Here is a 27467-nt window from a genome sequence, read left to right as displayed (position 1 = left end):
CCTGAGAAAATAATGGCATGGGGCCATATTCCTAGATGTGTCAATCAGAAGAAGGCTTGGTAAACAATACAGTATGGTAGAAAGGAGAGGGTCAAAATGGAGCAAGCTTCTATGTACCTACTCAAGCCCTGTTCAAAAGATTGAGGGTCCTTCTTAGATTGGTCTTGATACCTGATCCTTACTTTAGAAATGATTGCATCGGGTGCCTGGGTGGCTCAGTTGGTTAAGCGACTGCCTTCGGCTCAGGTCATGATCCTGGAGTCCCTGGATCGAGTCCCGCATCGGGCTCCCTGCTCGGCAGGGAGTCTGCTTCGTCCTCTGACCCTATCCCCTCTCATGTGTTCTCTCTCTCATTCTCTCTCTCTCAAATAAATACATAAAATATTTAAAAAAAAAAAAAAGAAAAAAGAAATGATTGCATCAGGCTATCTCAGTTTGATGCTATTAAATATCTGAATCATAGTGAACTCTTATCTGATTCCATGCACATCAATTATCAACCTGTTGATAAATTGGATCCTAGTTACTTTAGCTTCAGCCAGATCAATGTAAATGTCTGGTCTTGATGGAAGTTAATAGTTCTCATTGTAAATTTGTATGTTATTGTGATTTTTATACATCAGTTTCTTTTGAGATTTTTTAGTTAACATCCATCTGTGTAATTAAGGTTGGAACATGCACACTTCTGAACCTCCAAGTTCAAGTTGCTATACTTTGTCATAAATTCATGCAGGTGATTGTCACTATGGTAGTCTTAGAATATTCTTTGATACTCTTCTCATCAGGAGGTGGGATGTATTTTGTCCCCTTCTCTTGAATCTGAATAGACCTATTACTGCTTTGACCAATAGTGTACCACAGAAGTGATGTTATTGACTTATGGCACCATTTATGAAAGGCTATATACCTTTTGTTATATTTACTGGAACACTCACTCTTGGAACCCTGAGCCACCATGTAAGAAGTCTGACTACTCTAAGGCCATCATGTTGGAGATGTTATGTGTAGGCATTAAAACTGATAGGCCCAGCTGAACACCCAGTTAACAGCCAGCTTCAACTCTCAGTTTGGCAACACAGTCAAATTAGTATCTTGAAAACAATGTACATGTTAGTAATTTTTCACTCAATTTTTTCAAGAGAGATGAAAAAAGTATAATCCAAGTGAGTCCTCTTGGACATCTAGTCCACTTGAACCTTCAGATGACTTTATACCCAACCAGCTGCTAACTGACTGAAACCTCATGAGACCTACAAATGAGAACCACCAGTCAACTAACAGCTGTGAAATAATATGAAATGGTTTCTGTTTTAGCCGTTAGTTTTGAGGTAATTTGTTATGGAGCAATGGATATCCAGAACAGCCTCTTGAGAGCCTCCCTGGGTAGGTTGCCTGCTCTTTCCAACTTTTATCTTCAGGTGCTGCCTTAGAATTTCAGATTTTCCTGTACAGTGTCTTTTAACTTCTGTTCATTTTCATTCCCACTGACATCATTCCCTTCTGTGTTCTCATGCTCTCCCATTGCCCAACTGATCTTTCAGCCTTCAATTTCTTCTCTTCAATCTACCTTGTACTCATCTGAAAGAATGTTTATGTATCAAATTTTCTTAGAACACAGTTTTTAACATGTTTCTTTCAAATTCAATATTTTTGTCAAAACTGGGAACAAATTATTGTAATTCCATCTCCCAGGACGCTTAGATTTAATCTTGACCTTTTCTTATGCCCATAGTCTTTATACCTTAAAGACTCATGAAATTATTGACATATATTTCCAGCAATACAAAATTCCAAAGTCTTTATATGATAATTTAAAAATATATTTGAAAAATAATTTTATACACGAAGGACCCAAGTTTATTTTGCATAACTATTTTGATTTGCTGTCTTTATTCAAATAACTGTTGTACTGTTATTTAGGTATATGGAGGTTCATCAAATCTTAATAGTCCTCAACTTGCAGGATTACTAGAAACCACATGTGCTTATTGGTGCCGGCTACGTCATTCATAGATCACTCTTTCATAAGGCAACAAACGGCTTCATATGCCCAAATCATTTCCTTTCTGGAGAGGATACATTGTGTCAGCATGGTTACCCTGTGTGGTAATTGGTAATGTCTGTGCCACATGGCTTGCTTCTGCCCTTGTCCAACACAGCTATTCTACCACCTATGATTACCATATGTTACAGCCCTCTAGGTTAATGGAATCATGTCTATCTTCCCTCCTAGTCACAAATGTCGTTGTGGCTCAATTCCATTAGAGCCCACACTCAACAAAGAAAAAAGTGTTCCGAACTCCCTGGGCATAGAAGACACCTTTGTGAAGTTTTCATATTTAGTTGCCTGCTTCATGTTTATTTTAAAAAGCAGTTGGATTTTTTGAGGAATGCTCCAGAGTGGGTAATGGGCATCTGCTGACTAAAAGAGAATATGATCAATATCGCTCTCAATTCTTGCTTGTATTTTTCTTTAAGTAAATATATAAAGGGAGTTAAAGATTAGATAATAATAAAGATAGATTTTTACCACCATAAAGTACTTTTTAGTTTCTGTAAAGTAAAAACTAGTAGCAAAATATCGAAGTGGATTTTTTTAATAGAGTCAATTCATTTTAGAAGAACCATTAATTACAGAAGGAATATACCACATGCTAGCCATTTATAGTTCCTTCATCAGAAATTACCACGAACCCCTGCCTGTTTCCTCATTCATAAGCATGTCATAATAAGTTCACAAATAATTTTGGTTCCTCAAAGAACTATGCTAGATAAAAACAAAGATTATTATCAGTAGTGGTTAAAACATTAAGAAAAAAAGAGGCTGTTTGGGGGACTTCTTTGCTTGTTAAAACCAATTAAATAGTGCATGTAGGCCTGTTATTACCTGATGCAAATTTTAATTTTGACAGCTTTGGACTGTTGCTGCAATATGACCAATTAGCTAGCAATAGAAAAGGAATAAAAATTAATATAGCAGTCATATTTTTGGCAGCAAATGGAGATTATTTTAAAGTTACTGATTTAGAATGGAAAAGATGTAGCTAGGGTATATTGAGGAGAAAGAAGGAAGAAATTCTTATTTGAAAACACTTCTATATGTTCAGTTTTTTCAGTTGTCAGGTATTCTATTGCTCCCTACTGGTCAGTCTGACAACACAACTAAATTAATATCTTAACAAGTACTTACACATTAGCCATCTTCCATTTTTTAAAATATGAATGAAAAATTACACATCCTTATATTTCCATTTTAACATTTAAGGCCTGGCCTTAAACATTTTCCTAGGTACTAGATCTGAGATTATATTTATATATTTTATTGTTACTACACTTTCTCAAAAATATAAAAACATTTGTTTTATCATTTGAGATATGGCACCAATTTCAAATTGATAGCTCTTTATAATTAGCAATAATAAAATTGAGGCTTTTCTGGAGATAGTATTTCTATTTCTTGCCTATAAAGAGATAAAACAGGCATACTTTAGAATAGACAGAATAGTACACATTTGCATAACCAAGAAAATATTAACTGAAGTTGAGAAATTAATAGATTTTTCTTAGTTACAAGTACCAGTTATTTGCCACATGTCAAATATTTTATTAACTTTTTAAAAATTAATAGACTTTGTTTTTTGGAGCAGTTTTAGATTTACCCAAAAAAGGAGTGGAAAGGATGGAGAGTTCCCATATATGCCCTCTCCCCCCTCCCAGTTTCCCCAATTATTTAACATTTTATATTACGTACATTTATAATAATTGAGCCAATAATTGAGTCAATTCATTATTAACTAAAATACATAGTTCACATTAGGGTTCACTGTGTTGTACATCCTGCGGGCTTTCACAAATGGCTAATGTTATATATCCACCATTATAGTATCATACAGAATAGTTTTTGCTGTTCTCAAAATCCTGTGTTCTATCTATTCATCCTTTCTCACTTCCCTTGAACCCCTGGCAACCTATCATAACTTTTAATTCTAGGAAATCATTTACTGCTAACTTCAAGTAAGCTCAATGTTCCCAGAAGCAACTTTGAAGATCTATACTTGTTTTAATGTCCGCTTAATCCTTTTGTACTTATATTATACATACATATATATATATAATCCATTTTATAGTTCTTTAAAGTTGTATTGTTATTCTTGAGATCCAGTTAAGAAATCAGAGGGAATAGAATACAGGGAATTGGTTATACAAGTGATAGAAGGGCTGAAAAGTCAAAAGCGAAGTTAAAACAGTCTTCTTTGGGCTGCTATAACAAAATATCATAAACTGGGTGGCTTATAATCAACAAACACATATTTCTCACAGTTCTGGAGGCTGGACGTTCTAAGATCAGGGTTCTGGCAGATTCAGTGTCCGGTTACAGAAAGCCATCTTTTTACTCTGTCCTCACGTGGTAGAAAGGGAGAAGGGTCTCTCTTGAGCCCCCCTTTTTTTTGAGCCCCTTTTTTAAGAATACTAATCTTATGACCAAGCCCTCATGACCTAATCACCTTCCAAAGGCCCCACCTACTAATACTGTCATCTTGGGTGTTAGGATTTCAACATATGAATTTTGGGAGAACACAAATACTGAGTCCATAGCAGGCAAGATTAGGAAGCTAGAAGCCACTACCATCTCTAGGCTGATAGACAAATGGAAGATGATGTTTCTGGAGTGCAGAGACTGGTGTCATAGGTAAAAGTTGGAATTTCAACAGACATGTTCTGGGGGAGCAAAGTTACCAAGGAGATACAGCAGACATTAGAACTGAGATAAGGGACAGGGAATAAACATCCTGGTTTTCACCTCTCCTCCCATCTTTCAATTTCCTGCCAATGCCTCCCCCTGAGCAATTTCAGCTGGAAGTCAACTGTCAGGGAACCTGGTGATTATAACCTGAAAGGTTTAGCCTCCCTACAATACAGAGAGAAGGGGGTAGAGGGAGTGATACAAGAACAAAAAGGACAGGGACTAACACATTAATCAATTCTGTTTAACTTTTTTTTTTTTTAAAGATTTTATTTATTTATTTGAGAGAGAGGGAGGGAGCACGAGTGGGGGAGGAGCAGAAGGAGAGGGAGAAGCCAACTTCCCGCCGAGCAGGGAGCCTGATACAGGGGCTCCATCCCTGGACTCCAGGGTAATGACCTGAGCTGAAGGCAGATGCTTAACCAACGGAGCCACCCAGGTGCCCCTATTCTGTTTAACTTTTAAAATCAACTTTATTGAGGTATAATTTACTTATAATACTGTTACATTAAATGTACATTTTAATAATTTTTTTTTTATTAGGCATGGAGCCCAACATGAGGCTTGAACTCAAGACCTTCAGATCAAGACCTGAGCTGAGATCAAGAGTCAGACACTTGGGGTGCCTGGGTGGCTCAGTTGGTTAAGTGTCGGACTCTTGATTCCAGCTCAGGTCATGATCTCAGGGTCCTGGGATTGAGCCCTGTATTGGGCTCCATGCTCAGTGGAGAGTCTGCTTCCCTGTTCCCCACCCCTGCACTCTCTCAAATAAATAAACAGACACTTAACAAACTGAGCCACCCAGGTGCCCTGCTTTAATAATTTTTGACACATGAATATATATATGTGGCCACCCAGTCAAGATATAGAACATTTTTAAAATTTTTATTTATTTTTAAAAAATATTTTATTTATTTATTTGACAGAAAGAGACACAGCAAGGGAGGAACACAAGCAGGGGGAGGGTGGGAGAGGGAGAAGAAGGCTTCCTGCTGAGCAGGGAGCCCAATGCGGGGCTTGATCCCAGGACCCTGGGATCATGACCTGAGCTGAAGGCAGACACTTAAGAACTGAGCCACCCAGGCACCCCAATATAGAGCATTTTAATCCCCCACCCCCTCCAAGTTCCTTTTTACTCCTTTGCCATGAATCTCCCACCCCACCTCAGTTGCAAGCAACCACCATAGATTACTTTTGTCTGTTCTAGAATTTCATGTAAAAGGAATCATATAGTATGTACTCTTTTGTGTCTGGATTTTTTTTTTTTTTAAGATTTTATTTATTTGACAGAGAGAGACACAGCGAGAGAAGGAACACAAGCAGGGGGAGTAGGAGAGGGAGAAGCAGGCTTCCTGCAGAGCAGGGAGCCCAATGCGGGGCTTGATCCCAGGACCCTGGGACCATGACCTGAGCCAAAGGCAGACACTTAACGACTGAGCCACCCAGGCACCTCTGGATTTTGCTTTCACTCAGCATGTTTTTGAGATTCATCTACATTGTGTTTATCAGTAATTTCTTTTTACTACTGAGCAGTAGTCTATTGTATGAATACACCACAATTTGTTTATTCATTCACCTATTAATGGATATCTGGGTTATTTCCAAGTTTGACCTATTATAATTAAAACTATTGTGAACATTTATGTACAAGGTTTTTGTGGTATGTGTATTTGGTGGGCATGTTTTCATTTCTTGTGGGTAAATATCTGTCAGAGGAATTCCTGGGTCATATGATAAGAAACTGCCAAACTCAACAATTCTTTTTTTTTTTTTTTTTAAGATTTTATTTATTTATTTCAGACAGAGAGAGAGAGAGAGAGCACGAGCATGAGCAAGGGGGAGGGGCAGAGAGAGAAGCAGTCTCCCAGCTGAGCAGGTAGCCCGTCATAGTGCTCCATCCCAGGACCCTGGGATCATGACCTGAGCCGAAGGCAGACGCTTAACCAACTGAGCCACCCAGGCGCCCCTCAAAAATTCTTTTTAATTTGGGCACCTGGGTGGCTCAGTCGTTAAGCGTCTGCCTTTGGCTCGGGTCATGGTCCCAGGGTCCTGGGATCGAGTCCCACATCGGGCTCCCTGCTCCACGGGAAGCCTGCTTCTCCCTCTCCCACTCCCCCTGCTTCTGTTCCTGCTCTCGCTATCTCTCTCTCTGTCAAATAAATAAATAAAATCTTTAAAAAAAATTCTTTTTAATTTTATAGATATCATCATTACTGTGAATGTCCATGAAAGGACATTGTGTATTTCCTCCAAAGAGCTAAGGGTTAGAAGGAGAGCAATTCTTACAAAGAAAAAAAAAAAAACTCAAAAAATTTAAGTACCCTTGGTACATGCACTTTCATAGCTCACTATTTTTTTTAATAGATAGTAAGAAAGGGGATTAGGAACGTGTAGGAGAAAACGAACTGAAAAGGAAAGTAAAGCAATGCAAAATAAGGACTAAAAAGACTTCTTGACAAAGGCAAAATCATCCTACACAGCTGCTCTGAGATCCCAGCACTGCTGTCAGCAACCTTCCGGCAAAGCTACTCTGTCAAATAAATGCAATAGGATCCATATTTGTGAAGGAATATCTTTATTAATATAAGCAAACACACCTCTCATTTATAGTAATATAGAGGTGTGGGCTTTTTCTTTTACTCTTAGTAGTAATGTTTCTCCAACACATAACACTTCCCTTTGATATGTGAGTTGAGTCATAAATTAATGTCACAGATGTCATCTAGATGAGGGAGGCAACTACATTACAAAGTAGGAAGGTGTAGCTTGATATGAATTGTTATAGTTGACAGCTATGTACTCTTGAACTAAATGACATTATGTTAAATTCTCAGATTTTAAACAGTTGTTGGAATGTAAAGTTGTGGACATTTGGGTTTGCAGCCTTAAAAGTTTTGTCAATCTTTTCTAGACATTCTGAAATGGAAATGAACAGGTGGATTGAAAACAAAGACAAATGAGGAGTTTAAAGGCTTTCCTGGCATCTCATAGAAAAGTTGTTCTACAGTGGTGATATTTTAAACAAAACACGTATAAATACATTTAGCTTGTCTGGAAACAGACTTATTTATTGGGTCTTTCCATTTACCTCTGAGACAAAAATAAATAGTTATAGAAGACGTATGTGCATTACTCACTATATGCTTTCCATCATGTATTATTTAATCTTGAACTAGGAGAAAGAATGGATGTCTATTTTACATGATGCCATAATGTACATTAGTGAGCTCAACCCACTTAATCTTAAAATCTTAAAATCTTAAAATAACAGTATCAGGTCAGGGATTTAGAATACAGTATTATATGAAAACAATAGGCAGGGAGACTCCTTCTTCTTCCATTAATAGCCAACTAGAAATGGTATTTCAGACCCTAAATCTAACTAAAAGCCAGAAACAATAAATGGAGAGGATGGGGTGGATAATTTGTGAAGATGTTTTTCAAAGTAGAAAAGAATCACTATGTTTTTGCTGAATTATATGTTGCCATGGACATGGCAGTATGCAGTAATGGTGCTATCATCTGTACAGCTGTATAACAACCACAGCTTCTCCTTCTCCCACCCCCCTCCGTAAGGCTTGAAAATAATAGGTTTGTGTGTAGTTTGGTAAGAAAATTAGGATCATTTAAAGTAGTTTCAGTTTCAATCTAAGAAAGAAAGAAGAGAGGCTCGAGGGATGGGGAAGAAGAGCAAAGAAAATGTACAAAATGTACATATTGTGTAATAGAGTATAATATGTATTATGCAAAGACTACAGAGGGGTGTCCTGGAATGCTGGAAAACTAATGGCTTTGTGGTGAAAAGACCTGGATTTTAGTCCTTGTTGTATCACTTGTGTGTGACCTTGAGCAAAGTCACCATATCTTCATGGCTCAGTTTTCTCATCTATAAAATGGAATCATAATGAGAATGATGTCTTCTACCTTGAGACGTTATTGTAAGCCCTAAAGGTATGAAAACAACTTGTGAACTATAAAGCCCTATAAAAATAAGGCTTTATAGACCTATTGCAGAAGCAAAGAAGGGTAAAGGAAAAAGGTTCCAGAAGGCTTTGGAGGCTGACAACCTGGGTTCTAATTACAGTGCCATGGCTAGTAGATTTGAAACCTTGAAGCAGATATATATTAATCTTGTTTCCTGTCTTTGAGAAATGAGGATAACACCACTTTCTTCACTGAATCAAATGAGAGAATATATGCAAAGGAACCTACCACTTGAAAGGTGTTTGATACCCCTTTCCCCCAAACTACTTATTAAATTAGTGTCCTCAACAACAAAGGATGTTGACACTGTGGTCCCTTTCAACAGATACCTACGCTAAGGCAACGCAGGGACAGATAAGGAAAACTGAGGTAAATCCAATCCAAGTGGGAACCAACAGCTAGACTTGGAGATGTCTTAGTTCACTCTTAACCACTTGAGGTTAGGGTGTCCTTACGATAAAGATATGCAGAGTTGGAGAGCGGGCGAGTCGAGTGTCCTTTCGACTGCGCGGGCTCGACGGGAGGGACCCTGAAATTCTTAATTAGAGCCGGTTGCCATGGCGACAGTCTCTAGGCAGCGTGGGCTGAGCTCTCCGGAGGGCTGGAGGGTGGGCCGCCGCTGGACCCTGCGCGCGCGCCCGCCACCAACTTTCCCTCCAGACCCGAGAGGGGGAAGCGCGCCCCGCCCCCGCCCCCGGGCCGCGCACGTCCGCGCTCGGCGGCGCGCACGCCTGCGGGAGCCCTCTCCAGGCAACCTAGTGCTGATCGCTCTCGCCGGTGCGGCCGTTAACAGCCTTTGCGGGAGCCCGAGGCTCGAGAGCAGCCCCCTCCCCTTCCTGGACTCCCCCCCCCCACTTCCCGGTCGGCCCCGGGGCATGAGCAACGATGGCCGGCTGTAGCCCTGAGGAGAAAACTTACCGGCGCTTCCTGGAGCTCTTCCTGGGCGAGTTTCGCGGACCGTGCGGCGGCGGCGAGCCTGAGCCGGAACCCGAACCCGAGTCGGAGCCGGAGCCCGAGCCCGAACTGGTAGCGGCTGAGGAGGCCGAGGCTTCGGTCGAGGACCCCGGCGAGGAGGTGGCCACTGTAGCCGCGACGGAGGAGGGGGAGCAAGAGCAGGAGCAAGACCCCGAGCCCGAAGAGGAGGCGGTGGAGGAAGAGGCGGTGGCGGCGGCGGAGGTCGAGGAGGAGGAGGCGGCGGCAGCCCGGGGGCAGTCGGCGGTGCAGCCGCCGCCGCCGCAGCCCCAGCTGCCGCCTCTGCCCCCGCTCCCGCGGCCGCTGTCGGAGCGCATCACCCGTGAGGAGGTGGAGGGCGAGAGCCTGGACCTGTGCCTGCAGCAGCTCTACAAATAGTTAAGTAGCGGGGCTTGGCTGGGGGTGGGCCCGCTGTCCCCGCCGCGCCGGCCTCGACGCGGCTCTCCGGGCCCCTCAACTGCTCTCTTTACCCCCTCACCCGCGCCTACGCGCCGTTGGAAGCGCCCTGGCTGCTCGACTCGGGCGGTCGCTGCGAGCTGCCCACGCCCGCCTCGGCCCCGGCGCCTCCTGCCTGACCCGGGAGCCGCCCCCGGCGCCCTCCCGCCGGCCCCGGCCCCTTCTTCGCGTTCGTTGCACCTCGGCCGCCCACTTCTTGTTCCACTTCACAAACACCCTGTTCCCTTCGTGCTTCGGAAGGTCCTTTCTTCGAGTCTTACGAGCTCCCTCTTCTTACCAGCTCCCTTCTTCCTCTTGGAGGTTTCCTCCCACCCGGGTCTGTCTTTTCCCAGTCTGAGTCCCCTGTTGTTTGGCGGCAGAGAGACGCGACTCCTTTCTAGGCAGAGCTGCGAGGTGCCTCCTGTGTAAAACCGCAACAGCAATGATAATAATACCGGCCTTACAGCCACAGGGGGAGAGACTGGAGTAGATTTTCCTTCAGGCGCTCAGTGTTGAAAGTGAAGAGGTCTTTAGATGGCTTAATCCACCGAAGCCGCGTATCTTAGTTTAAAGATATTTGATAACTCGTAATTGAGGGAGATGGGAAGGAATTGAGAGGGGAGGTAAGCACATTTTTACGAGCAAGTCTTCGGGTGAAAGACACAGAGTCGTAATTCGTTAAAGTGGAAAAGTCGGGCTGGTTTGATAAAATTGCAATTAGGGGCAGTATTTTCAATCCATTAAGTAGATGGGGTAGGGGAGAGAAAGCAGATGGCTTAGCCACACAGATGAAAGTCTAAAATAGAAAGGTCAAGGCTTTGCCTTTCATCCCAGTTCTGGTTTTTATGGGCTTGAAATAGAAACGGTTTACAATTGCGTTTCTTTCTAAATGGAATTGTTCTGAAATGACAGAGGAGAATACTGACAAGTCTCTGAAAACATTGGTAAACCTGAGAGTCTCTTGGCATTCTGCTGATAGTTGTATTGAAAGGTGTTACGCTGGCCCCCCAAAAAGTTTACTGCTGCAAGATTCACTGCAGTTAAATTCAAAGCCTAACTTAAAAGAAGGACCTGGAAAGTAAATGTCAGGTCTTCATCCAACCTGACAGACACCTGATCAAATCATTCTTCCTGTTAAAGCAGAAGCTTATCCATAGGGGAAAAGCATTTAACCTATCTCCTGGAGAAGTGGACTCTGTTGATGTCCTACACTTTATAAGCTATTTAAGATTTAATTTTGAAATACTATCCGATTACCAAAGTAATAATGCTTTCTGGGAAATATAAAAAATAAAATGGCTTGTTAGACCACCACCAGGGATAAACAATATTAACATTTTAGTGTATTTCTTCCTAGTGTTTGTAAACTCACAGAGAAAAGGGCTTATGAAATGTCATTTTTAAACACTAAATAAAGACACTTAAAACTTCCTGTTTAAAATAAAATAGAAATGTTTACCAAAGTAAAGGAATTTATGTCAGCATCAAACTAATTCTATTTTGACAGTTCTTACCTTTACAAATGCAATGACAAAGAAACACATTTAAACATTAGAGAAGGTTCATTAAAAAGAGAGTCATTAGAACAACCATGAACATTTGCCATTCAAGAAGGTTTTTTAAAAAATGGAATCTATAGAAAGATGATAAGATGGTAAGTAGATGTGTTTTTCCATATGGAAAGGAAGCAAGATTAATTTCAATATGCATAAAACTAGAAAAAAAATTCAAATGATAAAATGGCCATTTGAGAACAGAAGTTTAGATTTGAAGTAAAACTAGCGAAGTTAGAAAATATTATTTCACCTTAAATCAGAGATTTCATCTTTTTTACTGTGTTTTGTGCAAAACTATTAACCTATTTTTATTCAGATATAAAATGGCTGGCTTGTTTATGTAAAGTATCTTTAAGATCCTTAACAGATTAAAAAAAATCAAAGAAAACCTTCATTGTGTAAAAAAATATACTTTTAAATTAACACTTTTAATTATTATTATTATTATTTTTAAAGATTTTATTTATTTATTTGACAGAGAGAGAGCAAGAGAGGGAATACAAGCAGGGGGAGAGGGAGAGGGAGAAGCAGGCTTCCCGTGGAGCAGGGAGCCCGATGCGGGGCTCCATCCCAGGACCCTGGGATCATGACCTGAGCCAAAGGCAGAGGCTTAACGACTAAGCCACCCAGGCGCCCCTTATTTTTTATTTATAAAAAAATCTTATCAGTTAGTCACCAGAGTCAATACTGGAAGACACTGTAGAGGTAGATTAGTTTTCTGTCTAAGCACTTTATTTTACAGATGAGAAAGTGGATCTAAATTCAGAAATGAAAAATTACAAGTAATTCTGACATTTCTCAAAATAATCTCAGAACTGCAAAATTCTCCTTTACATATTTGAAATGATGGGTCCTCAAATTTCCTAGGAAATACTTTGAAATAATTCTGATTAGAAATATCTTGAAATTGCTTATTTGGGGAAGGTGATTTTTTTTCCCCAAAAATATTTTCTCAAATAACCACTCAGTCTTTATTTTGGGAATTTGTAATATACTTTAAAAACTCTGTCATGCTTATCAAATGGTGCTGAAATTCTTAAATAGGGCTACCTGAACTATATATTCACCAATTTGATAATTGGGACTAGTGTAAGAAGAAAATAACACTGCATTTAATACCAGTTTTATAAGTCTGTACTGTGTTTTCTGTCAGGATTTTAGAAATATACAGTATGTAGCTGCTAAACAAACATTCTCTGAAGAAAAGAAATAAAGGTGCTTATCTTCTGATTACTGTTTTATGTATACACTGGTTGAAAATTAAAACATAGTGAATGTTTTTCTCAATATTTTGCTTCTCAAGAATTTTATAATAGGAACAGCAGGTATATTTAACATTCTTTGTTTTGGTAAACTCAGGACTAACTTGAGATAAGCAATTACTTAGATAAGTAAAGGATCAAGGTTTAAATAGACAAAATATAGTTATAATTAGCAACTTAAAAATTTTTCAGAGTAGTATTTGGGATGAAGATTTTGCATTCAAAATGGAAAATATGTACTTAGATATTTCTCTATTAGATAAAAACAACACATAACATTTTGAAAGAATGAGAACAACAATTTGAAAACAGAAAAAATCTCCTTGGATGAGAAAGACCTCTGTTGTGGACTATAAATACCTTCTTTTTTTTTTTTTTTTTTAAAGATTTTATTTATTTATTTGAGAGAGAGAGCACATGAGAGGGGGGAGGGTCAGAGGGAGAAGCAGACTCCCTGCCGAGCAGGGAGCCCGATGCGGGACTGGATCCAGGGACTCCAGGATCATGACCTGAGCCGAAGGCAGTCGCCCAACCAACTGAGCCACCCAGGCGCCCCCTATAAATACCTTCTTAAGGACCATTTATTTATTTATTATTATTGTTTTTAAAATACTTTATTTATTTGACAGAGATAGAGCCAGAGAGCACATTGAGGGTGGGGTAGGGACGGCAGAGGGAGAGGGAGAAGCAGACTTCCCGCTGATCAGGGACCCCGACACCGGGGCTCAATCCCAAGACCCTGGAATCATGACCCGAGCCGAAGGTAGTCACTTAACCAACTGAGCCTCCTAGGTGCCCCAATTAAGGACCATTTAAACTTTTTTTTTTCAGTTTATTAAACATTAAGAATCAATAATAAATGCATGCAATATTTTAGAACTGTTTTACTGAATTGATCTATTGTCAATAAAAAATTCCAATGATTTAGAACCTTCAGCTGCTAGTATAAAGGATCTGTTTTACTTTAAGCTTAAATGTCCCCCAAGAGATTATATAAATATTTTCTAGTAACACAGTATTAGGATTTCTGAGGTTAATGAGAGAATCTCTTTGAAAAGGTGGAAATGAGATATTTTATAGCTTTGAAATAATTTGCAAATAAAAGTTTATAACTGATCTTAGAGCAGAATGTGAATATGAGGCTACATGCATAGGTTACATGGGTTAATACTGTGTATTTTATTTGTCTACACTGTACTGGGGATAAATCTATTTGTTTTAATCCAGAAGAAACACATACTCTGAAGTCTTTACTAGAGCTCTATGTCATTACATTTTTAGAGCAATTGTTTCCTCAGTTATTCATTTAGTCTTGGTTGGTCTTCTTGAGGGGAAGACAAATATTCCAGCAGCCTGGTGAAGTTAAGTAGTTCCAGATAGTAATGAGGGGAGGGAGGCACTTTTAAAATTGCTTGGAAAAGAAAATCTTTGGTTTTAGACACTAATAATTCAGTTATATTGAATTATGTGAATCATTAATAAGTTTGAGATAGGTCAGAGAATGATTAAACTTTGTCTCACTTTTACATATATAAATAGAAAAATAGATGGATGCAAGTTTTAAAATATTATGCATTTAAGGGGCGCCTGGGTGGCTCAGTTGGTTAAGCGACTGCCTTCGGCTCAGGTCATGATCCTGGAGTCCCGGGATCGAGTCCCGCATCGGGCTCCCTGCTCGGCAGGGGGTCTGCTTCTCCCTCTGCCCTCTTCCCTCTTGTACTCTCTGTCTCTCATTCTCTTCTCTCAAATAAATAAATAAAATCTTTAAAAAAAATATTATGCATTTAAAACTACACCCTTTTTTCTTATTAAGAAATAATAAATGTTTGCTATAAAAAGTGGAGAAAATTTTCATTAGCATAAAGAAGAAAAAATTCAAGCATTCATTGTTAACCATAGTTTTCAGGTTTTATTCCTGCCTCTTAGGCTGCTGCTTTTCTGTGAATTTTTAGTACTCTAACTGTCCCTTTAATATTGATGTTTCATCCTTAGCCTAGCCTTTTCAACTCTGGTGACTTGTTTGTTTGTAGTCAATATCAATTTCTCCCATGACTTTGGTTATTTGTTATTATGCTAATGGTTCCCAACTCTAGCTCCGTCTCTGCTTTAACTGCTAATGGAACAGCTTTACCTAAATATCTAAAAGGCTTCTCAAACTGTTCAGCACCTAAATCAGTCTTCCAATTCCCTCTGTCTCCTCCAAAATAAGCAAAACTAAAACCTGATTCTCTTTCTGGTGGGTCCATTCCTGATTTCTCTTTCTCTGACCCCTCTAATTCAATCCAATTTTGCCTTGTAAATATCTCTGTCCGTCTCCATTCCCACTGTCATTGTCCTCTTTTGCCAGTCTTACTCTTCTCTAATACAGTCTCCCCAGTATAGCCAAAGTGATTTCTCTAGAATCTAGATTATGTAGATTGTCTAATTGTCACCTACTGCTTAAACGTTTTTACTCTTTTCCCAGAGTTAGCCAAACTGCGAGGTTAAAGGCACAATCCTCCAGACCACCAAGTCTGTCCAAGACTTCTGGCCCCAGGTACAAGGAGTTAGGGTCCAACTACAAAGAGGGAAGAGTCCACACAAAACCACCCGCGCTTCTGACATCAACTGTAAGTTTAGGGGTTTCTCAAAACCACCCCCAGATTTGATAATTTACTAGAAAGACTCACGGAATTCCCTGAAGGCTATTATACTAATGGATATTGTTCATTTTAGGGAAAAGATACAAATTTGAGCCAGCCAAAGGAAGACATGCATGGGCACAATCTAGGAGAGTTTCAGATGTGAAACTTTCATTGTCTTTAGCATTGAAGACAATGCTCCCCTCCCCAGAATTGTTGTGTGGTAATACACACAGTATTCCAGCCCAAGAAGCTCACCTGAGCTTCAGTGTCCAGAGTTTTTATTGAGACTTATTGATTGATTGGTTGAACTGGCGGTCAGGCTGATAGCACGTGGTCCAAGGGTCTCACTATATTTAACACTCCTATTACTCCAGAAATTCCAGGGTTTAGAGGTTACCTCCCAGGAGCCAGGGACAAAGGCTAGACCTCTCTTTGGGCAAGGCCAAATTCTTTACTATATACCTTCATCACTTATCTCTCCATTGTCCTTCAAATAAAATCCAAAGAAGGCTTTATAATCTTACCCCTTCAGCCTCATCTCTGAATCACTGAACACCTATTCCATCCTACCTCTACAGCTCTAGAAACTACACTTTAGCTACTTGAGACTACTAATATACTAGTTTGAATGTGCTGTGTTTGCTCTTACCTCTGTACCTTTGCATATAACACACTATTCCTTCTGCTTGGAATACCATGCTTCCTCACCCCCCCCCCCAGTCTGCCCAGTCCAATCTCTTACCCACTGGTGAGGTCTCCATTTAACACTTTGTTCGCCATACCCACAGTCATGAGTTAAGTGTCTCTTCCATGTGCCCCTCTAGAAACCCAGTGATATTATTCATTCCTCTTGTAGCACTTGTTTTGATTCATTATTTTTTTTGTCAACAAATATATATCTTTTACTAGAGTAGTAGTCTTCAGAGGTATCCCCAAAATAATCCATTGGGCGAAAGAAGAAAATATTAAAATCTATTTGCATACAAAATATACAAAATATGAAATTGTATACAGAATATGAAATTAGGTGCTATTAATATTTGATGTATTGATTGAGATTGGCAGTTCTGTATGACAACTGATTTCATGTCAAGTGTGGTAAATGAGGTGTACTGATGAAATGCAAGTTTCACAGGTTAGAAGAGTCAACAGTGGTACCCTCCTTCCAATTTTCAGAACATTATGAAGTATTGCAGTTTACCTGCACTAATGGATTTATTGATTTTATTTCCTGGTCTTAACAAAATTAATCCTCACAAAATGGATATTTGGCTTTAAAAATTCCTGTAAAGAAATCATGGGTTGAATATAACATTTATAAGCATAAGAAACAACAAAACTTGAGAGCCTATGCTTCCCCCATACTTAGTTACATTAGATTTATTATTTTTTTATTTTTAAATTATTTTTCCCCACTCCTACATTAGATTTTTTAAAAAAGATAATACAATCCTATCTGGTTAGAATTCAACAAAAATGGATTAAGTAGATTATGTGAAATAATGAAATACAGGTTACTCAAAGAAATACTGAAATACTACTGATGAGGGGTGCCTGGCTGGCTTATTCAGTAGAGCATGTGACTTAATCTCAGGGTCATGAGTTCAAGCCCCATGTTGGACTTGGAGCTGACTTTAAAAAAAAAAAAAGGAAATATTACTGGTAAGAGTTGTGTATGTACAAATGTGCAGGTGTGTATGCATGAGTGTGTATGTATGTAATTTACAAATACCTGCATACATATACATACATACGTGTGTGTGTTTGTGTGTGTGTATGTATGCATGGTTCTCCAAATATTTTGGTAGGGTGCCTGAGCAGTTGTTTGGAGGCTATTGCATTAGAGTATTAGCTACACATTTGCCATCATGTTCCTAAGTTAATAATGAGAGGTACATAAAGGACACACAAAAAATATTTGCTGATCTAATGAATGAGTTGAGATTTTAAAAAAATATAGTTCCAAAATTAATACATATAGTTCTTACTATTTTATTATTATTTTTTAAGATTTTATTTATTTATTTGACAGAGAGAGAGCGAGCGAGTACAAGCAGGGGGAGCGGCAGAGACGGAGAGGGAGAAGCAGGCTTCTGCTGAGCAAAGAGCCTGATGTGGGGCTCTATTCCAGGAGCCTGGGATCATGACCTGAGCCACCCAGGCACTCCTAGTTCTTAATATTTTAAACTGCTTTTAAAAAAACTTAATACAAAAATTTAAAAAATTTAGTAAATTTTGATATGTTGAAACTTTTTATGATAGAAAATTTAAAGTATATAAAAAATAAAATAGTGCATTTATCTCCCAGTCTTAGCAATGATCAATAGCCAATCTTTTTCATCCTTACCTCCAGACATCTCATTCCATCTCCCATTATATCCTATGTAATTTTAAAGTGAATGCTCAGTAATTTAATCACAATTCTGTTGGACATTTTAAGTGTTACCAATTTTTGGTTACTCTGAGAATAGTGGATGTTCATAATTTGAACAAACTTTAATTTCCTTAGAGAATATTTCTAGTGTTGGGACTATGTTAAAAGATATTTACATATTTGGGGCACCTGGATGGCTCAGTCGATAAGCGTCTGCCTTCGGCTCAGGTCATGATCTCAGGGTCCTGGGATGGAGCCCCACATTGGGCTCCCTACTCAGAAGGAAGCCTGTTTCTCTCTCTCTCTCACTCCCCCTGCTTGTGTTCCCTCTCTTCGCTGTGTCTCTCTCTGTCAGATAAATAAATAACTCTTAAAAGAAAAAAGATATTTACATATTTAAGGCTCTTGATACATAGTTTTAAAATGTCCTCTAACAAGGTTTTACTAGTTTACAGTCTAAGCAGGTATGTATAAGGAAAAGATTTTTGGTATTATGAAATAATTTAAACATTTACAAAATAGAATAATAAAGGAAAATATCCATATATGCATCATCCAGTTTCAATAAATAATCATAATTAGGATTATTTTAAGGAAATAAAACATTTCATATGGAATTGGAGACTCTGTTTTCACTCTCTTCTCTGAACCCATTCATTCCCTTTTTTCCAGAGGTAATCTGGGAATTCTTGGAATGTATCCTCCCATTCTATATATTTTTATATTTTTACTACATGTGCATTTGTATGGTCTCAATATATGGTGGGCTTTTTAATTTGTTTTTGGTTTTGTAACTAGCTATCTTGAAAAAATTTCATGTTGATATATAGAGATCTAGGGTTTGGTTTTTTTTCCTATTTAAGTACTATATAGCATTCCATTGTCCTATTGTACTGTGACTTATTTATCCAATCTATTGACAGACATTTGGGTTGTTTCTTTTTTTTTTTTTTAAAGATTTTATTTATTTATTTGAGAGAGAGAAAGCACATGAGAGGGGGGAGGGTCAGAGGGAGAAGCAGACTCCCTGCTGAGCAGGGAGCCCGATGCGGGACTCGATCCCGGGACTCCAGGATCATGACCTGAGCCGAAGGCAGTGGCTTAACCAACTGAGCCACCCAGGTGCCCCTAGTTGTTTCTAATTTTTGTATACTATACACTATATTAGTTAATACTAGCTGCTCTAATGGGTAAATCCTGAAATCTCAAAAGCTTGACATAGTGTTCATTTCTTGCTCACAGAGTAACTTTCAGTGAAGAAAGGGCTGTGTTCTATAGAGTGCTTTAGGGATCTAGGCTAATAGAGGGTATGTGACTTTCAACAGGGGGTTTCCAAGGTTGCTTTAGGGATCAACATCCATCCATCAAACATAAGAAGGGAGAATGGTTTGGAGGTTTTTAGCAGCCAGTCTTTAGAAGGGGCAAATATTCTTTTCACTTTTCATTGACTAGAATGCACGTCATGTTGGCACCACCTGTGGTCCATATTTCACAGCAAACAGGACTGAGAACAACTGTACATTATGGAAAAAAGAACATAAAACATTGGTGGAGAAGCTGGCATTTTCTGCTCTACAAATAATTGTACAGTTTGGATATGTCTCCTTGTGCATATTCATAGATTTTCTTGGGTATATACCTAAAAGTTGAATTGTCAGATTGAAGTTATGTATGCTTTTACTTTGTTAGATATTGCCAAATTACTTTGTCCAGCCTCATTGTATGAGAGGTTGGTTTGTCTATGTTCTCGCTATTTGAAGAGGACACTTGCCTAAAAGTCTAGGTCAATGCTTTCCAATAGGAGGAGTATAACTGAACCACATATATAATTGAAAATTTTCTGTTAACCACATTTTAAATTGAAAAGAGGTGAATTTAGTTTTAATAATTTAACCCAATATATCTAAATATTATATATGGAAATATATTATCATTTAAACATGTAATTAATATTAAAATATTATTAAGTTATTTAAAATTTTTATACCAAGTTTTCAAAATCCTGTGTATCTTTTTTTACACTTATAGTACATCTCACTTTGGAATATAACACTTCAAATATTTAGTAGCCACATGAGGCTAGTGGCTGCTATATCAAATGGCACAGGTTTAGACTTAATAACAAAAACTTTAATTCTTTAACACATATCTGACATTTAATTTCAAAGTCATATTTAAATGGGCTCTCCAATCACCAAATACATCTTTATTTAGTCTTTGGAGGAATAGCAAGCTGAACTTACTTTTCCTATATTTCTTTCATGACAAGAGAATAATCTGATTCAGATTTCAATGATCAAATTGTTAACTTCTCCTCACAGAGTATACAGGGTGATAGTTTTCTATTAGTTTTCTGTTGTTGTGTAGTGTGTTACCAGAATTTAGTGGCTCAAAACAACACCCATTATTATCTTACAGTTCCGCAGGTCAGAAGTCCAGGAATGTTCAGCTGGGTTCTCTGCTTAAGGTCTCAAGTTAAGACCAGAGTGTTGGCCAGACTGGACTTATCTGGAGGCTCAGGGGAAGACTCCACTTCCCAAGCCTATACAGGTTGTTAACAGAATCTAGATTCTTTTAAAAGATCTGAGGTCCTTATTTCCTTGCTAGCTGTCAGGTTGGGGGCTGATTATTATTCCTAGAAGCCGTCCATATTCCTTCTCACATGGCCATCTTCATCTTTTTTTTTTTTTTTTTGGTTTATTATTTAGATTTTATTTATTTATTTGTCAGAGAGAGCACGAACACAAGCAGGGAGAGTGGAAGGCAGAGGGAGAAGCAGACTCCCCGCTGAGCAAGGAGCCCAATGTGGGACTGATCCCAGGACCCTGGGATCATGACTTTAGCTGAAGGCAGATGCCCATCCAACTGAGCCACCCAGGCGTCCCCCCGCTTCATCTTCAAACCATTAATGGCACATCAAGTCCTTCTCATGCTTCAAATTTCTCTGGCTTCTCTTGCTGCCAGCCAGAGAATGCTCTCTGCTTTTAAGGACTCATGTGGTTAATATAACACAATCACAGGAGTGATATTTCATTAGTATCCACAGATTTTAGAGTGGTTAGAGTGGGGAATCTTTGGGGGACCATTTTAGTAATTCTTCATACCACAGTAGAGAAGGAAGATGGCAGGACATTTTAATTATTTTGTTTAAAGGTCTTTTAATTCCACTTCTAAATGAAAGCAAAATACCCGTTTCTTTTTGTCTCCATTTCCACAGGCCTGGTCCAAGATTTCATCAGCTCTTACTTAGCTGGCAGTAACATTACTCTAAACTGCTATTTCTCCTTCCGTATGTCCCTCCCTTCGATCAGTTTTCCATACAGCAATTGTCTGGCTTCATCTTGACCCACCTCTGCTTGTGCTCAGTTACTATGTTTCGATCACAGTGGTCTTCATTTACTTCCCAGAATCAGCCATCCTCTGTCCTAAGGGCCTCTGTACTTCTGCGGTTTTTTGTCCAAACAACTTTTCCCCTTCACTCCCAGCTACCCAACTCAACCATTAGATTTAAAGTATCTCTTCTTCATAGAGCTGTTTACTTACCTGTGGTCTAAATTAAATCTTACTTTTGGTTTTCATAGCATCCTTTACTTTTTCTTTATACCCATTTACCACAATTTAATCATACACACACACGTACGCACGTGCGCGCGCATATATTAGTTGTTTAATGTGTCTTCTTCAGACTGAGGGCATTTTGTTGCTCTTTGTGTATTCAGCCCTGGCCCATAGTAGGCAGTTATTTGTTGAATAAATGAACGAATCGTCAACTTTTTCTCTGCTCAATCTACCAGATTGTTTCCTTTCCAGATTTTTATAGGCCTATTCTCATTCCCTTCTTTCTCTTTGTTATTATTTTCTTTTTCTCTCCTCTGAATGGCAGAGGAGCTTGGCTTCATATTTTATGTTATTTTTGGTATGTTTGTTAACATTTTCATCTAGCTGCAGAAATATGTTTACAGTTCTCATTATTAACACTCCACAACTTTGTAAATGAATATTTTCAGGTACTTAAAAGAGTTTTCATGTAAATTCTTTGAGAATATTGTTCACATGACAAGTTTGAAGAATAATACTGTATAGAGAGTAATGAACTAGTTAAAAGATTGAGAGTATTCTTAATTCCTTGTGTGTATTTTCACTTAAGACTTTACCTTCTGGTATATAGGTCTGAGGAAGACCAGGCCATTACTTCTTATCTTAGTTTAAGCCATCAAAGAAAAAGAATCAAAGACCAGTCTGCCGGTTAGAAATATCAAACATAATTTTTTTCCTGGTGGCTTGATTCCATAATGATGTATAAAATTCCCACAAAAACATTATAGTTCTTGTATGGATTTGAAGTATTTGACCTACTTACAAGACACAACATTTGATCTTTGATCCTTATATATACTTTCTTATTCACAGTTTTCTACGTTATGAATCTAAAAAACTAAAACAAAATATTGCTTTTTAATAAGACTTTTTTTTTTAAAGATTCTATTCATTTATTTGACAGAGAGAGACATAGCGAGAGAGGGAACACAAGCAGGGGGAGTGGGAGAGGGAGAAGCAGACTTCCCACTGAGCAGGGAGCCCTACGCGGGGCTCGATCCCAGGACCCTGGGATCATGACCTGACCCGAAAGTAGACATCTAACAACTGAGCCACCCAGGCACCCCAATAAGCCTGTTTTTTGAGAAGTAGATTGTGGTATGGCTAATATTCACCTTTGCATTAAAAAAACCAAAAAATAAAATGTAACGCTTTTAAGGTGATATGTATATATAATATAATATATATTTATAAAATTGTGTTTGAGGTATGTGATACATAAAATTATTTCTTAGACCAAACTCTAGAGGGCAAGAATCATGTTGTGAACATGTTCTTATTGAACCTAGCAAATTATTACATAAATATGAGAAGTGATAGTCATTAAATTAAGCTATCACTGATTTTGCAATAGTAATGACCTCTGAAGTTTTGAGATTTGATTTCTGGCAATTGTGAATATCAGTTCAAAGAGCTTTGGTTTAAGGCAGCTTATAAATACAGTCTCACCTATTACTTGGCTTTGTCATATTCATAATCTTCGTATATACCGTTAGAAGAATAAAAATATCTTCAACTTTTCAAGGTCATGGAAAGTTAACTGTGCATTTAGAAACAATTTTCAGTCTTTTAAAACAGATTAGGATGCCTGGGTGGCTCAGTTGGTTAAGCGACTGCCTTCGGCTCGGGTCATGATCCCGGAGTCCCGGGATCAAGTCCCACATCGGGCTCCCTGCTTGGCGGGGAGTCTGCTTCTCCCTCTAACCCTACCCTCTCTTGTGCTCTCTCTCTCACTCTCTCTCTCTCTCTCAAATAAATAAATAAAATCTAAAAAAAAAAACAGATTAATATGAACTTTCATTTAAATGCTCTTTGTCGGGGGCGCCTGAGCGGCTCAGTCGTTAAGCATTTGCCTTCGGCTCAGGTCATGATCCCAGGGTTCTGGGATCGAGTCCCACATCAGGCTCCTGGCTCGGCGGGAAGCCTGCTTCTCCCTTTCCCTCTCCCGCTGCTTGTGTTCCTGCTCTTGCTATCTCTGTCTCTGTCAAATAAATAAATAAAAATCTTAAAAAAAATTAATAAATGCTCTTTGCCAGGATATTCTCTAATTTGGATTGGTAAATCTAAATATCTTTCTGTAAGACTTAGTTAACAATGTAAACCTGCAGAGAATCAGCATTGTCTGCACCTGAAATAATTGTGGAACTAGCAGTAGTTATAAGCCGCTCCTGTTTCTGTTGTTGTTTCTACATTTATTGAGAGCTTGTCCAAGCACTGTTTTATTTGCTATTAGGTTCTATTATTAACCCATTTTGCAAATGTGAAAGCCAGGGTACAGAAAGTTTAAAGAACTTTCTCAATTTTCTACCATTAGGGTTGTCACTAGGACATGAATCAGGCAGACTGACTTGAGAGGTTAAAGCTTTGAAGTTCATTTTGTGATTTTCATGCTATGTTACAAACATATTTCTATAGGGAAGAATCTCAGTGAAGATAACAATTCAGTTTCTTGAATTTTGACAGCAGCTGTTGCTTGGTTCAGGCTCTATTTTTTTTTTTTTTTGAGAGAGAGAGAGAGAGAGAGAGAAAGAGCCTGGGGAGGGGCAGAGGGAGAGGGAGAATCTTAAGCAGGCTTCATGCACAAAATGGGCTCGATCTCACGATCCCGAGATCATGACCTAAGCTGAAATCAAGAGTCCGACGCTTAACCGACTGAGCCACCCAGATGCCCCTTAGTTCAGGTTCTTATCACTTCTTGCCTTGATTACTTTAGTAGCCTCCCAAGCATTAGTCTCTCTAGCTTCATTGGATTTTCTAGCACAATTGAATTCACTGCATTTCTCTAAAGATATCATGTTATTTCTTGCCTGTCTGCCTTTGTAGGTGCTATTTCTTCTTCATAGGACATCTACTTTCCTGGCTAACTATAACCTCCCTTTTGAGGGAGAGAGGGTAGTTGGACTTTTATTTCATCTTCTACCTAAAATGTCCATCTTGCTAAGGTTTTACCTATAAATAAAGGGCAGTCTAAATTTTTGCATTTAGGGCACCTGTGTGGCTCAGTTGGTTAAGTGTCTGCTTTTGGCTCAGGTCATGATCCCAGGGTCCTGGGATCGAGTCCTGTCTTGGGCTCCCTGCTCAGCGGGAAGCCTGCTTCTCCCTCTGTCTGCCACTCCCTCTTTGAGTGCTCTCTGTCAAATAAAATAAAATCTTTAAAAAAATTTTATGCATTTAATATTTTCCTGAACTCTTGCTTCTAATGGAAGAAAAGACTAAAAATTAGTGCTGTTTATTAAAAATATAACTTAGTGTATAGTTTCTAGTTCATGGCAAACAGACGTATCACTATTCACTCACTAAGGTGCCTGGAGATATTTTTTCCCATTTTGTACTTGACTAATCCTGCAGTCTTTTTAGATCTTTTAATTTCAATATTAATTATTGAAGTAGCAAAGGGTACCTATTTATATAGTTTTATATAAATAAAAATAGTTTTAATGCCTAATGTTGTAGTCATCCACTCAATATAGTATTTCTTTTGGAAAGAAATCTTTAAAAATTTTTTTTAAATTATTTTTTAAAAGATTTTATTTATTTATTTGAAGAGAGAGACAGCGAGAGAGGGAACACAAGCAGGGGGAGTGGGAGAGGGAGAAGCAGGCTTCCAGCAGAGCAGGGAGCCCGACGGTGGGGCTCAGTCCCAGGACCCTGGGATCATGACTGGAGCGGAAGGCAGCTGCTTAATGACTGAGCCACCCAGGCGCCGCTAAAAAAATTTTTTTTAAGATTTTATTTATTTATTTGACAGAGAGATATCGAGAGAAGGAACACAAGCAGGGGGAGAGGGAGTGGGAGAGGGAGAATCAGGCTTCCTGCTGAGCAGGGAGCCCGATGCGAGGCTCGATCCCAGGACCCTGGGATCATGACCTGAGCTGAAGGCAGAGGCTTAACGACTAAGCCACCCAGGCGCCCCTAAAATTTTTTTTTTTTAATTAAAAAGAAATACTTTTGCTCAGTTTGCAGTCTGTATTCAGGTCATATATTCAGTACATGATCTTCTAGAAGCCAGTGAAGTACAAACTAGTCATTAATAAGCAGTGGATTATAAATTAACAGAAAGCAGTGATCACTTGTATTCTAGAAGTGTCATGGATTACAATTCCGTGGGTCCATATGCTGTAACATAGTTTTTTTTTTTTTTAAAGATTTTATTTATTTATTTGAGAGAGAGAGAATGAGAGAGAGCACATGAGAGTAGTGGGGAGGGTCAGAGGGAGAAGCAGACTCCCCGCCGAGCAGGGAGCCCGATGCGGGACTTGATCCAGGGACTCCAGGATCATGACCTGAGCCGAAGGCAGTCGCCTAACCAACTGAGCCACCCAGGCGCCCATATGCTGTAACATAGTTTTGGAATCATTATCATTGTAAAATCATTATTCTTTTGCATAATGCATTAAAAAATGGCTCAAAGTAAAGCTTGTCCTTCAGAATCAGAACACCATGTTATATATTAAAATATCAGTTTATATTCAACATATAATACTAAAAAGTAAAACTGTTTTTGACTATCAGGGAAAGGAAGGAGAAATAGGACAAGTGATATCAGCTTCTAGTTTAGTTCTGTAAAAATGTATTGAAGTTAAAATATTTTGGAGATGAAATATGAAAGCATTTTCTCAGCAGGAGGCCTTACAAATACTCTTATTCACCAACTAATTAAACATTAAATGGAAAAGTCCATTAAATACTACATTAACTAATTAGTATATCTTTATATTCTTACATAGGTTAAAACCAAACCATGAAACTGAGTTTCTTCTCATTTCCCTAAGGACTATAAAGGGAGATTTTATTTTATTTTAAAGATTTTATTTATTTATTTGACAGACAGAGACACAGCAAGAGGGGGGGAACACAAGCAGGGGGAGGGGGAGAGGGAGAAGCAGGCTTCCCGTGGAGCAGGGAGCCCAATGCGGGGCTTGATCCCAGGACCCTGGGATTGTGACCTGAGCCGAAGGCAGACGCTTAACGACTGAGCCACGCAGGTGCCCTAAAGGGAGATTTTAATTAAGCTTTGCTATGTTAAGAATTTCCTTGGTTTTAAGTGATTTATTATAACTTAAGTTGTTATCTAAATAAAGATAGTCTTACGTGTGGCTTGGTAATTTTATGGTTAATATATACCAAAAAATTATGGGTATTCAGTTCCCGAGGCGTATATGACCCCCAATATTCAGACAAGATATTGAATCATTTAGTATTTTGTAATATGTATAAGTAACAGTAAATCCTAAAAATAGTATGATTAGAGTTAAAGACAGTATCCTTTTTTGAAACTGATATTAATGGAGTTTATTTTCTTATTCGTTTTCCACCTCATTACAGAAAGGATTTCAGGTGGCAAATTAATTTTACTATAATGGGAGTAATATTTATTTAATCATCAAGAAAACATTAAGTACCTACTATATGCCAAGCAATGTGCTAAATGCTGCTTATACAGAAATAAAATATATGTTCCTTTCCTCAAGAAGTATGTGGTTTAGAGGAAAAGTCAGACAGGTTAACCAGCAAGTACAGTACAATGTGAGTACCATAAAAATTGTTAATTCTGTTACGTATGAGCTGATATACTAAGCACATTATATGCTGTTATTTTCTATTTTTAAATCAGGAAATTAATGTTTAGGTAACTCCTCCAAGGTCGCATAGTAAGTGGTGGAATCAGAATTTGAACTCAAGTGTGTTTGACTCCAACGCTTGTTCTCTCGCTGCCTCTGTATACTGGTAAGAGTTACGACACAGTGATGCAGAGGGGACATTTTATGGGGACACTGAGGCAGATGTGGCAATGTAGGACATTAGACTGTGGAAGGGGGATGTTTACATTTTTAGAGATTAGAAGACTAAATAGGAATTAGCCAAGAGGAGGAGGGAACTGAAAAGCATTCCAAAGGCATAAGAGATGAGAAAGCATAG

General features: G+C 38.7%; 1 protein-coding gene across 1 annotated transcript in view; it reads left to right on the top strand.

The window, feature by feature from the left end:
• Positions 1 to 27196, top strand: part of RAD51C (RAD51 paralog C) — an 89607-nt gene extending 62411 nt beyond the window's left edge. Inside the window, exon 8 of the mRNA XM_064582677.1 lies at positions 27163 to 27196. Within this exon, the coding sequence (XP_064438747.1) occupies positions 27163 to 27181 (19 nt within the window). The 3' untranslated portion in view covers positions 27182 to 27196. The remainder of the gene's footprint in view (positions 1 to 27162) is intronic.
• The last annotated feature ends 271 nt before the right edge of the window (positions 27197 to 27467 follow it).

The sequence above is a fragment of the Mirounga angustirostris genome, unplaced genomic scaffold, assembly GCF_029215605.1.
Source record: "Mirounga angustirostris isolate CCGP_5_RB_7025 unplaced genomic scaffold, mMirAng1.0.hap1 SCAF_17, whole genome shotgun sequence".
NCBI classification, from domain to species: Eukaryota; Metazoa; Chordata; class Mammalia; order Carnivora; family Phocidae; genus Mirounga; species Mirounga angustirostris.
Note: the sequence above shows the minus strand (reverse complement) of the source record. Positions and strands in the feature narration are given on the sequence as shown.